General features: G+C 37.6%; 1 protein-coding gene across 4 annotated transcripts in view; it reads right to left on the bottom strand.

Annotated features, from left to right (window-relative positions):
- Window positions 1-14,897: 14,897 nt before the first annotated feature.
- Window positions 14,898-18,069, bottom strand: part of creb3l3a (cAMP responsive element binding protein 3-like 3a) — a 37,859-nt gene continuing 34,687 nt past the window's right edge. For all 4 annotated transcript variants that reach the window (XM_088426242.1, XM_088426241.1, XM_088426240.1 and 1 more), the window contains one exon: window positions 14,898-15,485. In XM_088426242.1, coding sequence (XP_088282368.1) covers window positions 15,181-15,485 — 305 coding nt within the window. In that variant the 3' untranslated portion in view covers window positions 14,898-15,180. The remainder of the gene's footprint in view (window positions 15,486-18,069) is intronic.

An 18,069-nucleotide genomic window follows, 5' to 3' on the forward strand; every position in this document is an offset into this window, starting at 1 on the left:
ATTGATAAAATTGGATGGAGATATTATGTGAACTATTTTACTTTTTCAAACCAGTTAGCTAAATGTTTTGCCCTGGCACTGTTGTTATTTGGAGTTTAGTTTCTACTTTCTAATTGTCTTTCATTTCCCATTGGCTTAAACAGACTCCGTTCATGAAATGACAACTTTTTGTGGTGGAAAAAAAACAAAAAACATTTTGGTTAGAGGTTTCTGTGCCTGGTGTCCCCGAGGATGTTTGATTAGATTGAACAGTGGGACAAGTTGGGGCACTCTTATATGAACTTTTCACACCAGTTAGTCAAATGATATGTTTTGAGACTTTTATTTGGAATGATTTCACACAGGTTAATCCAAGTTACCGGCTTTGTGCATGTCTTTATATTGTTGACCTAGTTTTGCATGAGTTTTGTTTCTTTTTTTGTGAAATGTTGCCTTACGTCCATTGTGTTGCGTTTTGCTCATAAGTTTTTTGTTTCCATCTGTTCTCATCAGCTGGGCTCTTGTGTCTACTAATCAGCTCCCTTCAGCCACACAGATTGTGATCAAATAGTAGCGTGTTATATGTGCTGTGTTATGTTTTATAACAGATGGATGTTTGGATTGTTTGTTCATGGACCTCAAAGTGAATTTCATCTGTAAATGTCAATGATTGTGGTTTTCTATGGGGTCAGAATTGTCGCAAAAGTATTCACAAATGTGTATTTCTATTCACAAATGAGTATTTCAATTCACAAACGCGTGTTTTGATCCACAAATGAGTAAACAAAGTCGCAAATGCTCATTTCAATCCACAAATGTGTAACCAAAATCACAAATCTGCAACAACCGCAAATGCGTAAGTGGTCACAAATACGCATTTCGATTCACAAATGTATATTTAAATTCACAAATGCGTGTCTTGATCCACTCGTGTAGGCAAAGTCACAAATGCATATTTCAATCAACAAATGGAAACTAAATGTTAACACATTAACATATGTACGTATTAAATGAACTGCAGAGTGTAGTACAGACAAATGCATTTTAATGGACGATATGGGAAAACCTATTCAAAGACTCTAATCAATATAATTTATACAACAGGCAGTCTCCCTCACAAATGAAAAGTAAATGTTGCTGACATTAAAATTGTATTCGTTTCCCATTTTGAATAACACATTTTGGAATGATTTGTTGTGTTTTGGGGAATTCATTTCGGCGTGACCTATCTTCTTTGATGAGCAAAACCTAGTGGCGATACAGTAGTTCCACTATAATACATTCCTGTCAATTTATACGTTTTTACCGCATTTTATGTTTTTTGATCACTTAAACCTGTGTACGCCGTATTACAACTTTTGTATGGGGAAAGGGGGGAGGATACGTTTTTATGTAAAACTGATCTTGTTTTACCCATTTCAGCTCTAATCCGGATCGTCTCGGTCACTGGTAGCAGATGACACCGTCATCGTTGATTGCTAATATTGTCGCGGTACACTAGCAAAAATGATCCTCGATCATGCATTTATTTTACCTGTTTATTACAGCCTTGTAGACAAAGCATGATATGCACACACGCGTATTGTTATTGCTGTTTCCGTACACATATTTTGAAGTCAGGCATTTGTGTTGTAATCGAAGAATCAACTTGTCATAATCACGAAAGTAAGCATGGAAGGACCGCCAAGTAGGAAGCGGATCGGGGATCGGGTCACCACCAAAAACAAAGGGAGTCTCTCCAAGGTGAATATTCTTGATGGATTAAATCGTCAACAAACGGTCCTCAGTTCTCGTTCTGCGTTCCGTGTATATAGGATGTGAAAGTACATAAAAAATAAAATAAGATAATAAAATAACTTATTGTGCTCGCAATGAAGAAACGCTTTGCTGTGTGAATGATTGTGCTTTGGATAGTAGCTATTACAATTATCAGTATAACATCATCCAATTATGAATCTATAAAATATACCACTGTTGATAGTATGCTGGCAGAATGAGTTCACTGTTTGTGGGAAATTACAGAGAGAATGGGAGAATGAGTGCGTTGTTTGTGGGAAAAGAACTGCCTTGTCGTTGTTTCGTCTCAAGCAGAAGGAAAGCCACTCAAGCCTGCCGGTTGGAACGTTCCCGCAGCTGTGACTCTCATCGATGTTTTCGCTATGCATTATCAGAATGTTTCGCTACGTGTTTTTTTCATACATGCATTAGTTTCTCACCCACATGCTCACACATAGACGGACAAGTACACAAGGTCCCGGCCATAGACTTGCATTTTTTCCTGCCCATAGAGGGCCGGGAACTCCATGTACAGTAGTTAGGGATCTCTGAATCAAATAAAAGTAAGGGGAGTCGGAGAGATTGGCAGAGCGCAGTAGAATTGTCCTTGGCCAGTTCCTCTTCGCTCCTTTCATGCATGAGTTGGGAAGATTGCCTTGTCTCCTTTTTTGTGTACAGTTTCCTACGAATGTCTAACAACTGAACCTGACAATTAATAAGGGAAGCAATTAGCCAGGGTCGACAGGTATGATCATCGCAAAAAAATAAAATAAAATAAAATAAAGCAGGGAAGGTTGAAAGTCATTGTCGAATGTTTGGTTACACATTTGTGAATTGAAATACGCATTTGCTACAATTCTGACCCCATCGTTTTCAAGGTAACACATAAAACTTGTACCTGAGGGTAATGCCTGAAGGTTGCACTCAGCGTCCATATTGATTGATACTTGGATAAGACTAAAGGCAAACACATGTTTCCATTTGGAGGTTATAATGTCTGATCTGCATTTTGTTCCTCCTTTTTTAGCAAATGAGGATTGCAAGTAGGAACCTCCATTGTTTGACTTCCACATTGGAGAGGCGAATTTGTGTATATGGGAAGACACAATGCACGACATTGCAAGATGATGCATTTGAAGGCTTGCAAAAGTTGAAAATAATGTCAGTCAGAAGACATTTTAATTTTTATACTGTTTAACCTTAAAAGATTGCTGACCAAGAAAAATGCTCTCAGGCCAAATTCCCGTGAATTGTCATTGTCACTGTACACATGTATTCAAAGAAATTGTGAGTGCTGCTCCAATTAGTGCATTAAATAGAACAATAAACAGAACAACTTGCTGACGTATGGGATTGTAGGAGAAGGCCTTTATGACTGACCTCAACAAGTGTCACCTTTAAAGAGCTGATTACATGAAAGATTGCACAGCAAAAAAAAAAAAAACCCACAAATGTGCAGTCCCATATTAGAACAGTAACTTTTTAATTGCTATTTGTCCAGTTTACACATCTTAGTCTCTGGAGTGCTTGCCCACTCAACTGTGAAATTGCACATCCAAGTAGATTCTGTGTGAACTTTCAAAAAAATGCATCTTTTACCAAGCTTTTTAGATTTGGATCCAATTGTGACATAACAGTTGGATGAATCAAATTATACAGCTCCTAACGCTGTGCATTATGCCACACTTTTTAAAAGCACACATAAACACAACACAGACAACATTTTCTTATTTTCATGGTTTTGTTAAAAAACAAAACAAAAGCAACACCAAAAAAACAAACTTATTGTAGTAAATACTTCCCACTTATCTTTTCCATATTTAATGGCAACCAGGGTATAAATCTGCCATTGTATCTTTTTGGCTACAAAGAATTATTGCCAAATTAACACCAAGAAAACTAAGCAAAACATGTGACCTCCAGTTTTCCCATTATGGTGTTTTAGAAAAATAAACTGAGTTTGAGTGCAGTAAACATGTTTTTTGGTTGTTCTTCGGCAAAAATAAAAAAGACTGCACAGCACGTTGTCTTCACAACTATCTATTTAAAATGATTAGTTGAGAGTACTGTACAGACTGTACTGTCTTTTTTTTTTTTTGCATCTCTTTCGCAACTCACCTGTGGCTCGACTTTACCTGTTAAAAAGGACTTTTGCTCTGCAAATACTCATTAATGCCCAATGACAGCACAATTAAAAATGAAAGAATTACTCCATGCATGCAGCTAAATGGGAAGCTGCCTTGTGAATTGCCTGCCTTCTGGAATAAAAGAACATTTTTTCTGCACCCGGCTAACCCCTGGGAGCTGTGGATTGTGCTGATTATGCACTGACAGCTTTTTGGATGGCCCCCACAATGGCCTCCACAAACAGGTTTAAGATATGATCTATTAGGCTAAAGGTTGCCAGCTTTGTGCACCATCTTTTTAAAGTAAAGATGATTTATCACTTGACAGTTCATTTATTAAGGTTTAGTCTGAAGCAATGTTCCCTCTAATTTTTAATGCGTTTGAGCATTCACACAAACTTCCTGAGCAGGCTTTGGTCCAAAGTGAGCAAATTCAGACATGGACCAAATTCAGACATGCACACAGTGAGTCACCGTGTGCATATCTGATGTCGCTCCTTGTGATCTTCTATATATCACATTACTCACATTTTGTCATTAATGAGCAAGGAAGGAGGGGGGGCTCTGAATATATGTAGGGGCCTAGCTGCGACCTTGGATCGTGCTTTGATGACGCGAGACAGCTCGGAACTCTAAGAATTCATGCGAACAGCACGACCTGATGATGTCCAACAACTTTTAAACATACGTTTGGACTGCTAATGTGCTTCTGGGTACTTATCCTGTCAATTATGAGGGGATAGCTGAGGTGAAAAGCGTCGTCCGGGACCAATACGGGAGATCGATGCATCTATGATTGAGATGTTTGCAGGAGCTAACTCACAGCATTTTGAATTATTATTAGTTTTGATCCCAAAAACAGAGTTAATTTAAATTTCATTTTTGTAAGGGCCAAGATCTACAAAGTTGTTTGTTTGTTGCTTTGTTTTGGCTCACTGTCCAATGGTGCATGATACTGGCCCTTTAAGAACCTTGGGGCATGCATCACAGTGGGCGGTTGAGAATGATTGCAGATTAGAGCACATGGTTTCTTTACAGTAATGTTTGCATTTTATTTGAAGTATTTTTGTTTGAAGAGCTTAGGAACTACTTTGGAGTTAAAGTCATCGTTTTACTGAGTCAAAGATAGACCTGTGGCATTTTTTAATTTTATTTGAACCTGGGCAAGCATACGGGTAAGCCAGGCGGCCTGAAGTCTCGACTCGCACAGTGTTGCCAAACAAATCACAACTATTTGTGTTCATTTTCAACAATATTGTTACGATTATTATTTTTCCTATGTCTTCAGAAATAAGTGTTTTAGACTTGACACTGTACTGTATATTGCACTTGTCACCATGGCAATAAACGAGCCACAAGTTTTGGAAAAAGAAAAAAAAAATCTCATCTTCTTTCAATGCTTGTTCTTCTATTTGCATATACTCCGACAGCCATTCGTTCTTAAAAGAAGCGCATTTCTTTACAAAGATGTGTCGCTGCTCATTCGTTTCGCGAGGAAAAGGGGTTAGCAATGGCGTGTCTCAACTGCACAGTTGTTAGCTAGCTATCCTGCACGGGGTGTATATGCAGGGAACGTTTCTGTCAATGCCTTAGATTGGATGAATAGTGTAACTGAAACTTAATGTATGATTGGCTGGACACTTGTCACTCGCTGTCACCATGCAAAATGGTACAGAAAACAATATTGTTGGTCTAATTCATCAGATGAGGTCTAATATTAAATATAATTTAATACTTCTTCGTATTTCTTGATTATCTCCAGCTTTGTTTCTATATGGCATGTCGGCATCTTAGTGACACCATCTTAGTGACTTCAACCACTAGCAGACCAGCATCTTAGTGACCCTTTTCAGCACAGGCAGTTTGACGCAAACAGAAAATTACCTAAAAATGCCTGAAGAGGGAGGCAAAACAACATAAACACAGGGAAAGTGTAGAGAAAGTAGGTCGCTGATTCACCCAGATGTCAAAGTTCAATATGGCATGACTACTTACTTATCACATTACGAGGAGAGTACCATCCCTTGGCTAAAATACTGCAAGAATGATGTACAAGAAAGTGACCTCAAAATAGTCAAAATACTGCAAAAATACTGGTTAAATAGATGACTGCGGTTGTCACGGACAAAAACATTCAGACTCTGCTTGAGATTGTCCTCTCACAGCAGACAATGCATAAAGTATGCTAATGTGTCACAGTATGATTGTTAAGCTGCATTTTATTTTAATGAAATGAATGTTGCTCGTTTAAAAATAAATATTCTCACCCGCCCTGCATCTGAGTCATCTACAAAGAGGTGAGGCCTGTCTTTTCTTTTCTTTCTCTTCTCTCGTTGACCTGTGGGAAATCTCTCACTTTCCCTCCTAATGTGATCTCATAATTAACAATAATGAAAAACAACCCTGGCATTAACTATTTGTGACTAGCTTTAATAATGGAGGAATCAGGGGATGCCAATACAGCTCCAACAGAAATAGAAAACAAATTTGGATGGATGGACCTCTCTTGATATCAGTTACGTTAGATGGCTTGAAAGGCGTAAAGTGGGAAGTTGATTAAGAAACATCATCAGGAAGTATGCTTATTCAGTATACAGAATTTTACATTCTCTATTAGCTCTCACTATAAAAGGTTAATGTCTGTCCCTAATCTCAGATAGGGCTAGCAAATTGAGGGGCTTCATTATCATGCATGTCTGTTATCATTTTGTTGTGAAAACCTCTTCATTGAAACAATAACCCTCAGTTTTGTTTGACACAGTTGAAGTATCATCCTTTAACTTTCTATAGAGTCTTTGTCCTCATCAGGGTTATGGGTGAATTGGAGTTTTGTGGTTTTGTTTTGAGTTTTGTTTGAAGTGGTACACACTCATGCGTAGTTGTCAGTCAATCACAGAGTACATATAAATATGGCGCCGTTTTTGGTCAGGCTTACAATGTCAAAACTGTTTGTGCGTTTCGCGCGTGAAGAAATGATTTGAAACTTTGTCCATTATTTAGTTCTGACTGAAATAGAAATGACCATTCATGTCTTCATATGCTTAGACAATTGTTATTCTCTTCGTTTGTCTCAATGAATTATCATCAGATCGTCTTTTAACATTTATTTAAAAGTCGTCAATGGTCAGGCTCCTTCAGTATTTTTGGCGTCATTTCATTGTCTTGTTAGTTTACACTGGTCTGATATCTTTTAATTAATGTTCCTCACATAAGATTAAGAATTACAGTCATAGTTATAAGACTCCCACTCTACTCAACTTTACATATTTGTCACGCTTTGACATGGGTTAAGTGGTATTATGTTGGTCTAATTACGCAGTAGTCAGCATGTTTTTACAATGAAATGAGATTTTAATGTGACCTAAAAAAGGGCCTGTTAAATATTATATGACTCTCGTATTAGTGTTTTTGTTTGCTTTTAGAGGCGTGGCCTAATTAGTGGCTTCAGTTTTCTCTTCTTATATTATGTTATGTGGGGGGATAGGTGGATCAATACCAAAATATCCATATTTTAATCCAAAGTGCTCAATTTTAGGTATTAGTCATTAAGATAAAATATGAATATTTGTAATTAATTTATTCTAGTTTTATATTTATTTTTGTCAATTTTTCTTCATATTTTCTGTCCTTAGGTATGATTGTGAGTGTGAATGTTTTTTTTTTTTTGTATTTGTGTGCCTGTGGTTGGCTGGCAACTAGTTCAGGGCGTCCCCGCCCTCTGCCTGAAATAGCTGGGATAGGCACCAGCATGCCAGTGACCCTAATGAGGATAAGAGGCTATAGAAAATGGCTGGATTTAATCCAAAATCTTTGGTATCGCCCATCCCGAGTTATGAGTATTAAAATGATGACATGGCTTCCTTTTGTAAACATCTTTTTTTTTTAAATCCAGCATATCAAATCTACATTTCTGCAATATTCTTCACAGCTTTCAGTGCTGTTTGTATATTGTCGTTGATCGCAAAATGAACAGAAAACAAGAGCTGAGTATTCGCTCCATTAAATTACCTCCTCACGGCTTAACCGTATACTAAATAAAAATCCGGTCACCTTTCCCAAACGTTTTAAGAAGGCTATTGGCTGCATCTAAAGCTGATTTAAAACGCCTCCCACTCCCTTGTGGCATCTGTTGCCATAACATTTTGTCATCCGGCCCACAGTTATGACACAGTGATCAGAGGCAGAAATAATTAAAGTGACTTACAGACATCGTCAGAGTGTCAGCAGCCTTAATAAGAATGTATTTATTTCTCCAGCTGAGCTTATGTGAGCTTTTATTGTAGTTTAGAACAAAGACAGAGCCACTTAGAGCTGTTTCCCATCCAAACACGGCCTATGCTAAGTAAAAAACATGCACACCAATTACTGTCAGAAGTTGTTTGTTTGACAATCAATAAGTGTGGCTTTTTCCTTCAATGCATGTGCTGTAAAATAGCGATTTGTTTGTCAAAATGAAATAAATGCTGTTTAGAAAGCATGCACTTTGATCATGTGTAATTGTACGTACTCCCCCAAAGAGCCATATGATTAAAAGGTGTCAACAGATGGCGATGTTCTTTTAGGCACCCCAGCATTTTTCTTGGAGACGGATTTTTTTTTTTTTTTTTTTTTTAGAAGAGGAAACTGTTGTTTTTGTTGCTTGTTTGTATGATGATGGTGTCTTAAAAATCTCAATTTTTATGACATTTTTTGAAGTGTACTTCTTTAATCAGTCTGTTGCACCGTGCAACCCTGGTAAACGCAGTTAGGATTTGCAATGGCATTTATGAAAGTTTTCTTCTTTGAAATTTCTGGCAAAGAAGAACACGGCATAACAATGAAAACTTTTGTCCATGGTCAACATGTGAAAATGGGTTCTTTTCAACACTTGAGCAGTCATCTTAAATGCAGAAATGTTTTGAATGAAAAGAAAAATAGTAGGGAACTTGTGTTATTTTGAAGGTCACGGCGTTTTGAAGACTACAAAGTTAAGTTTTTAGAAAGTCATGTGGACTTTTGTGAATCATGACCACCTCGATGACGCCACACTTGAAATTGCTTATCAATGCAAATTCCACCATCATTTTTAAAACAAAGACAATAGAACTACCATTAAAACTCCAAAAGTCAAAACAAATATGGTATGGTAATTACTGGTGTGGTCATAGGTTTATGGGGGTATGAAAGTTTGTGAGCTCAGGATTATCCAAAATATGGCCATTAGAGTTGGGCAATAATATCGATATTCCCTAAGTGAAAAGCACAGCAAATTCAAAATGAGGTATTATTTCATTTTAGCGAGCATTCAACATCTTTAATTACCTCTTAGAATTAAAGTCCATATTCAACCCGCCGTTTCATCTCAGCTGTTGCAGATCAGCAAGTAAACATTTTGCTCCAAACTTTCTCCTCTGATCTCGCTGTGTTTTTGGTGAATTTGGGGGGACATTAAAAGCATTACAGTATATAAAAAGCAAAATGGTAACCTGATGAGAAAATATATGAAAATACCAAGCAAAATAAGGGAATAAAGTTAGAAAACAGTTGACAGTTTTATGAAAACAATGTTATAATATTTGTGAACGCTACACAGACATCAGTTCTCCTGAAAGCAAGACTCAATGTGGCTACCCGATTCAGGCAATGTGTACTTGCACAAATCTCCCCTAAAATAGGCACTGTTTAAAAGAATCACCCAAAATTAATTTCCAGTGTGTCACTTCTAATATCCGGTCTCATGTCACACAGTCATTTTGATATTTGGATAGCCTGAGTTGTGAAAAGCTGATAAGTGGCGTCCAGGCGGCAGACAAATGAGAAACAGTTAATTCCGGAGGATGACTAATGAGCCTGATCCTGTCCAATTACCAAATGGGCCGAAAGCTTGTAATTACATATCATACACACCAAATCCTGGAAAATCGAAAATCCTGGAGAGACTTGTGCACAAACTAATCCTCACTGTGTGTGATTCAAGCAGTAGACAAGCAAACATCCATGCAACCATTTTCTGTCGCACTTGTCCTCAATAAGGTCAGATGTAAGTTGGAGCCAATCTTAACCGATTATGGCCTTTACACCCTTGTTTGGCCTCAAGTCAATAACACGGTAGCTAACCCAAAATTAACCCTATACGACAAAGAATGATTAGTAGACACATTTACACTTAGGGAGGCTTTAGTAAAATTAACAGGTATGTTTTTCAAATGTACACAGGGGAGAACATGCGACCACCATGCTAAGCAACATGCTTGGATTTCAACTCGGAAGCAAATGACTAACGTTGCAGCTATTGTCATGCCAGAGTCATGAGAGAGCTTCAGGTTTGCATTATTTCAACAATTGCTCAATGAGTTACGTATGGTCATTCGTCTACGTATTCCAGCGATATGTGAGTCATTCCAGAATTCGAGGATGTTTTACGGCCACCCATTGATTTTTAACCAATCCAAATATAAAATACTAAACCATTCCAACCATGTGTTTTAGTAAATGTACTTGTCCTGAGACCAAATTTAAAAAACGAAAAAAGAATGCTTGGAAATGAAATTTAAAAAATTCGAAATATGTCTGTAGTACCTCCTAAAATGACATTTTTCTCCTGTCTCACATCCTGTAATGACCAAATGGAATCTTAAATGAAGCAGTTGAAGGGGAATTATTTTTTTTTTTTTTTTGGGGGGGGGGGGGGGGGGGGGTGTTTCATTGCTGTCTCTTCCAACTGTGGGAACATTTGTTCAATCAACAAATCACATGAAATGCTGAACTTGACATCTTCATTTTTCAAAACCAATGTGTAGAGCAAAGATATGTCCTCTCTTCTTTTTTTCATATTTTGATAAAATAGTGAGCCTTACTTGAATGTAAGGATTTGTAGGGATTTCTTTCTATTGCTAAGACCATCAGGTCTATCTCCCAGTGAGCAAAACGTGCTCACTGGGAAATAGATCTGATCTGTGCTGTCTGGAGGAAATCGAGGACTATATGACAAAGAATTTCTTGAACTCCAATGAAACAAAATCTAAACATTAAACAAACAGACTCAAACTTGGGTTTAAATTCAGACAGGACTTTTTAATTGGACCAGAAAATTGGTGCTGTGATGAAATCCACCTAAAAACACATTTTTATTCATGTCCTTTTACTTTTGATTATTTTAGTTTTTCGTGTTGTTAACATTATTTTATGTTATGGATTTATTGTATTTATTGTTTTTGTTTGACTTTTTTCTGATTCTACAACACTTAGTTTGCAGCAATGGCTTCCCCAAAGTGCTCCGAAAATACAGGTGATTTGAGATCTGTGCTACTTCATTTTCATGGTCATCAAACTGGCACTTACACTGCTGATATTTTTTATGGTACTTGATGCAAAAAAATAATTGAGAACAACTGGTCTATACTTTTTGTGAGAATTTTGTTTGGTGGCGTCGCGTGAGTTTTTTCTAATGAAAAATATTGCGGCGAAGCTCAAGTTTGTAAATACTGCGCTAGACTGCTGTGCTGAACATAAATGTTCAAATAGTTTCACATTTCTGTCAGGTGTCATCCATCGACTTTACTTTCAGACCTCTCCTTGCATCAGCGTCATTGTAAAAAGCATGTTACCATTAAGGAAACGCTAAGTTTTCACTGTGTAAACCTTGAAACTTTAATCCCATTTGTAGATTAAAGATGAGCGGCTTTGGCCTTTTGACTTTGATGGACAAAATTTCTTCTATGGCCCGCCCCGCCCGGAGGGAGCTCGTCTGGGTGGAGAGGCTCTTCGGAGGATTTCATTAATCAAAGCAATGTGTTAAGGTCCTGATTGGAGAAGCTCGTTCTTGAGACACTTTCACCATGATTAAAAAGAAGGAAAGAAACACTCTTCAAATTGCTATACTTCTAATGCTGAGGAGGGTGTGGCAGCCAAAGGCGGAAAGAAAAAATATGGATAGGATAAAGAAAAGTCAATGCACATAGATGTCTAGCAAAAACAGAGAAATGAACCTGTTATCTCTGTGGATGATAATAATATTTGTTGGATCAATTCAGTAGCGCTGCAATTTCACAACCGATATGGAAGTCTATGATTAGACACCGTCATGCTGGAATATCACTGAAGCAATAAGGGACCCAATACAAACATTTTGATGGGAAAATTGCCTTATTACTTGGATGGTTTGGAGAAGAGTCGTGTCGCAAAAGTTATTCGGAACGGAATCGCGAACTACTGTCAAGGCCATTTTAAGGCCATTCACTGGAAAGCAAAACACTGATATAACAATGATAGAAAAATATCTATATGAGTGAAAATAATAACAAAACAACTACAAAACAATAATTGTGTTTGTGGGTTTGTTTGTTTTTTCAAAGGATTGTCACCTCACAGCTGCGTATGACGCACTGTAACACTCCACGCAGGAACTACATGACTTCCGGCTCAGGCTCTGTGCGCTTGAGAGGGAATATGTGTTAAATCTATTCCCTGTCAGTCATCAGATACGCTGCTGGCATAATTCCCTGGCCATTAGAAGAGATGCAAGCCAATAATATCAAGACAAGAGTGTGTCTCGCAAGGGACAAGAATTTCACTCAAAGTCTTGCCACCCGAAAAAAATTTGTAACATAAATGAATGCCCGATAAAAATATTCCAATATTCAAAGTGTTTTCCTTTTACTGAGCAGACTGCAAGAATCTTAACGAGCTAGCATGCAATGTCACCCATTCCCAAATTACAAATGACCCACATTCATAACAAACTTTTAATAATAATAATTAATGAGATTTTGATAAATCTTTCCCCAAAATGTTGGTCCGTGTTAGCCAAAGTAGACCAGCAACTGTGTCAGGTTGTCACCATAAAAGAGTGTAGTATTAAAATCAAAGAGTGTAGTATAAAATCTACAATTAAACTACCTTTGACAAGTTGACAGCGTTATGGACTAGCTTTGTTAAGCGTCCTCAATTGGTAATTGAAAGTGATTTCAGAACATTTGTTTAGTTTTTTGTCAAAAGCAACAATTTATGTGTGACAGCCACAGAAATATGAATCAAGTTGACTGTTATGCTGCAACAAGCTTTTATGGACAACTTAAACAAATAAATGCATACCAAGGCATTCATGCATATATTTATGGTGAGTTTTTTTTTTTTTTTTTTATTGGCTTCTTCCCGTGTTGGCGGAATGTTTCACTGTCACGCAAAGTAATAACATCCAGTCCTGTGCACTCCATTGCACTTGTGTTCCAACAAGACCGCCCCCCCCCCCCCCCCCCCCCCCCCCCAAGGAAAAAAAAAAGCACAGCCCATATTACTGTAGCTTTCTAATTTTGGAAGACCTTTTCTTACAAACTCTCATGTCATCGTTAATCTAGATTTTTATTAGTGCTGTCAAGGATTCAAATGTTAATCACATCAATTTCTATAATTTATCAAAATTGATCACTTTTTTCAACAACTACATTTTCTACAAACTTGGAATTACATATTAATATAAAATGATCAATTTCAGTGTCTGTTGTAATAGCTTTATCCTTTATTAAGATTTCTTTTCCTGTAAGATACTGCTGAACAACACTGCCAGATAACATACTAGATGTAACAATACTTCCAAATCTGACTCATCTGAATCTGACTCAAAGATAAACATCTGCCTTAATCCTGGTGACTCTCCTCTTAAGTGTTTTCAACGTTAGCAGAGTTCAGCTGCCACAAGAAGTAAAAAGAACTAATGCAGTTAAATGAAATGCGTTTTGTCAGACAAAACGTGATTTTTAGAGAATAAAGTAACAAAAATAACAAAAAATAAAGACCTGAAGGAGGTAATTTTTTTTTTAGAAATTATATATATATATATATATATATATATATATATATATATATATATATATATATATATATATATATATATATATAATTTCAAATTTTTTTTTTACCTCCTTCAGGTCTTTATTTTTTGTTATTTTTGTTGCTTTATTCTCTAAAAATCACGTTTTGTCTGACTTCTTTATCAGTCCACGCCACAGTTGCCACGTGACCCTCAGCTATCACCTCTGACAATTTTACAATGTTTATTACATTTCCAATCCAGTGAACATCCAGGACCCATGGCTGTTGGGTCATGCAGCATTTGCAAGACTCTTCAATGAGTAAATATGTCAACATGTCAATAAGCCTGCATGAAGTCTAGCGATAAGGGATTGGATATTCAACCTTTGGCCCAGTTTTCTCCCTTTCTATTGTCCCTTGTGACATTTTTGCCCTTTGATAGATCAACCTCAGAGAGTGTGGAAGCCTAAACAGGGAAGGAAATCTGCTTGGCACAGTATTTGAACTCCCTGCCCTTAACTAATCAATAAAAACATGTGTGTTATTTGTACGATGTTGCGCCAAAGTGCCGCTGCTCTCTAAGTGCAGTTTTTTAAGTGACAATTTTGACAATTTTTTTTCCAATACAGTGGTGTCTTGCAATTTAATTCAATCCGTGTCTCAAATCATCTTTTCTCATTGAAATGAAAGTAAAAGTCATTAATACATTCCAGCATTTTTCTCTAAAATAGACCAACGTTTTGTAAATTTGATCTGGCATTTATCCGCTGAGTCATGATTGATATTTACCTGAGCTCTGGGCAATTATGCCAGTTTTGAGTCAGGACCAAAGAGCAAAATGGCCACACCCTTCAATGGGTAAAAACGGTTGGCTTTTGCTGCTTAATTCATAGTCTGCAAAAGCAATAAAAAGAATACCTTGTTTGGACTATTTTGGGCTGCGTACGACATATTATCAATGAAACATTTTACTTGACCGCCTCTTTTAAGACACAGTTGTTTGAAGGTTTCCAAAACTGTGACAACTGTGCTTATTTCCATTTGCCCTATATGTTAGCTTTAATCTAATAGCATTCATAAGACCAAATAAGGTTAGGTGAAGCATTTTTGTGTGAATCTATCTTTAATTCTCTTTCTCTTTCGATAGTTATACAATAAATTTCTATTGGGAGTGACAAATGAAAAAGTGTGTTTAGATTAGTTTAGAGCATCTGTGAGACATAAAAATACACACACAAGAAAAAGGTTTTATATGGACCGCACATTGTTGATTTTCTCATATGAATTTGGAGTATATTCCTCACAATAAAGTCAATTCAGAAATTGTTCTGCGAGATCGCTTATGACTCAAAATGCCAAAAGTTGACGTTGAAGTATGTTTAACATTCGGAAATGCACTCACGAATACAAAAGAGCATTGCAACACGAAAGGGCAAACAGATCATGAAACGATTAAAAAAAATAGATCTAAGAAAAGACTGATGATGATTCAAGAGAATCAAAGCATCTTTTACATGTCGTCAGCATTGGGGGGCAACCCGGCAGAGCGTTTCGTATCCAAAGTCACGGTGTCGATGTGGCCGGTGACCGGGTCCACGTGGAAGTGACTCAGGCTTTCTTCCTGGCTCCGGTTCGGTGACACGACATCCAGCTCTCGGTTCAGCTTCATATTCCCCATCAGGGTGGTGATTTCCAATCCCATATCTCCTGGGATATGACGGTGTACTGACTTCGATTCGCCTTGGGCAGGAAACGGGTGATCGATGACGTGCAGCACGCGGGAGGCCTGAACGTTTTGCAGGGACCGTGACTGGACTGAGAAATAAAGGGCCAGTGTGAGATACACATCTGTGGAACAGCGGCTTATTACAGTTCATGGACTGGCGTCATGTTAAGCAAGCATGTAAGCTTATGTAAGTGTTTAAAATCCGACAATGAATTCTTTGTATACCGTTGACAAAGACATGAGCGCAGTCAAGCATAAACTGCTGTCAAGGCCAAACACTTGTATCTGCCGTCTGTGGAAAATTCTCCCTCAGTTCCAAACATCCATTTTCTAGAGCTACTTATTCTCGCGAGGGTGCTGGTGCTTCTCCCAGCTGACTTTGGGCAGTAGGCAGGGGACACCCTCAACTGGTTGTCAGCCAGTTGCAGGGAACACAGAGACCAACAACCATACATGCACCCAGTCACACCGAGGGACAATTTAGTATGTCTAAAAGACCTGCCATGAATGTTTTAGAGTGTGGGAGGAAGTGCCCAGAGAAAACCCATACGGACGGGGAGAACATGCAAACGCCACACAGGAAGGCAGGAGCGAGATGGATTTGAACTCAGGTCCCTGAACTGTGAGGCGGTCGTGCTAACCACTGCTCTACCGAGCCGCCCAGTTCTAAACATTCAAATGGAAATCCTGGAGGTGCATTATATTTAATTCGATATAACCCAGATATTTGTCCTGAGCAGACCATACTACACATAAAAATGCCAGCCACATGAGTAATGATGCAAATCCTTCACTGCGGTCAAACGTGAGCTCGAGGCCTCCTCAGTTAATGTTGGATGAGAGGAGGGGTACAGCTTGACTAATAGACAGCAGGGGCACATACTGTATAAACACATGCCTTACCACAACCTGACAATTGCATAGGTGTCAAACTCCAGGCCTCGAGCGCCAGTTTCCTGCATGTTTTTGACACGTCTCTCTCAAACACACCCGATTCAAATGATTAGGATCAGTTTCAAGCTCCTGCAGAGCTTGCTGATGAACTAATCGTGAGAATCAGGTGTTTTGAGGAGAGACACCTGGAAAACATGCAAGATACTGGCCCTCGAGGCCCGGAGTTTGACTTCTGTGGTTTAGAGCCTTCAATGAACTCAACATGTATATGTTTGTTTTTTTTGTCAGAGGAAGGTTTGGAGAAAACAAATACAAGTGCAGGAAGTACACGCTTGCATGACTCAGGCCCAGAACCTCTTGACTGTGAGGCGAATAAGCATAAAATTTGATTGTCCATGGCTCGCCAATTGACATATGATCAAGATGTTGAACATCATATCTGAAGTTGCTTATACTTTACACATATTATCACACTTCTAAGTAGCTGCCGAATCAAGGATTTGTTGATGCCTTTTAAATGAACTTTCCCTGACTTTTGCACTGATGGCCACAGTAGAAGTGGCAGACCTTCCGCTTTGTGGTTGTTCAAGAACAGATACTTGTGTAAATATTCTCAAATTGGTGCTGAACTGCAGTCAGAGAGAGAGAAAAAATCCCTCTTGCCAGATGGGGGTTTTGCACTGCTGCTCCAATGTGAATTGGTGAGCCATTGGCAAATCTGCTCGCAAAAACTGCGAAATCTCAGATGCCAAATGCTGATGGTGTCATGTTTTTTCAAACGATACCTTCATGTAAATAAGTGTAAAGTGAAATTTGGGACATATTATTTTACCGTTCTTTTTTGCTGCCTAATGTTATTTTATAGTAAAACAATTGTAATATTACAAATATGAAGTTCTATTTTGGGAAGAGAATCATTATCTTACAGACCTAACATGTTATTCCTAATTAAAAAAAATATATATTTTTTTTATAAAATAAAGATGGTCCTCTTTGGCTTATCTTTTTTCTTTTTTTTTTCAATTCGAAGCCACCAGGAGAAAATCCACTGGTAAAGCAAATGTTTGTATCTGTTCAAGATTTCATTTTAAGGAAAAACAATGAAATGGAATTGAAAATATGTGAATCAATGGCTGTGGTCAAAAAGCGTTAGCGTTAAGGGCTACTAATGCATATAAATCGCCAGGACTGACATCAACGTGTGCACAGTCACAGACGGCGCTCATTTTGAACATTTATGAAAATCTGTCATAGAACCAACAAGTATTTGTACTTTTCTTTGTAAATTTAACAAATAAAATGTATGACCTTCAAAAAAAAGTGTATTTAGTTTCATTAAGATACATCAATTAGTTATGGAGATATGGGCATTTACAAAGAGGTCAACCATTTTGGAACACCCTGTATATATGTGTGTGTGTGTGTGTGTGTGTGTGTGTGTGTGTGTGTGTGTGTATATATATATATATATATATATATATATATATATATATATATATATATATATATATATATATATATATATATATATATATATATATATATATATATATATATATATATATATATATACACACACACACACATACCACTGTACTGTAAATCCTTGACCCATCACTACCCTAACCCAATGAGTTTGAAAACAGTAAACTACATTTAAAAGTAATAAGCTCAGTGCAATTGAAATTGACCAACAACATCCTCAGACAGCTGAAAGGCTTTTCCCCAGCATGCCACATGTCACCTTTAACGGTCAACTCTGGGAGGGGATGGTGTGGT

This window comes from Hippichthys cyanospilos, chromosome 10 (assembly GCF_059441005.1).
Source record: "Hippichthys cyanospilos isolate Australia breed blue-spotted pipefish chromosome 10, RoL_Hcya_1.0, whole genome shotgun sequence".
Classification (NCBI taxonomy): Eukaryota; Metazoa; Chordata; class Actinopteri; order Syngnathiformes; family Syngnathidae; genus Hippichthys; species Hippichthys cyanospilos.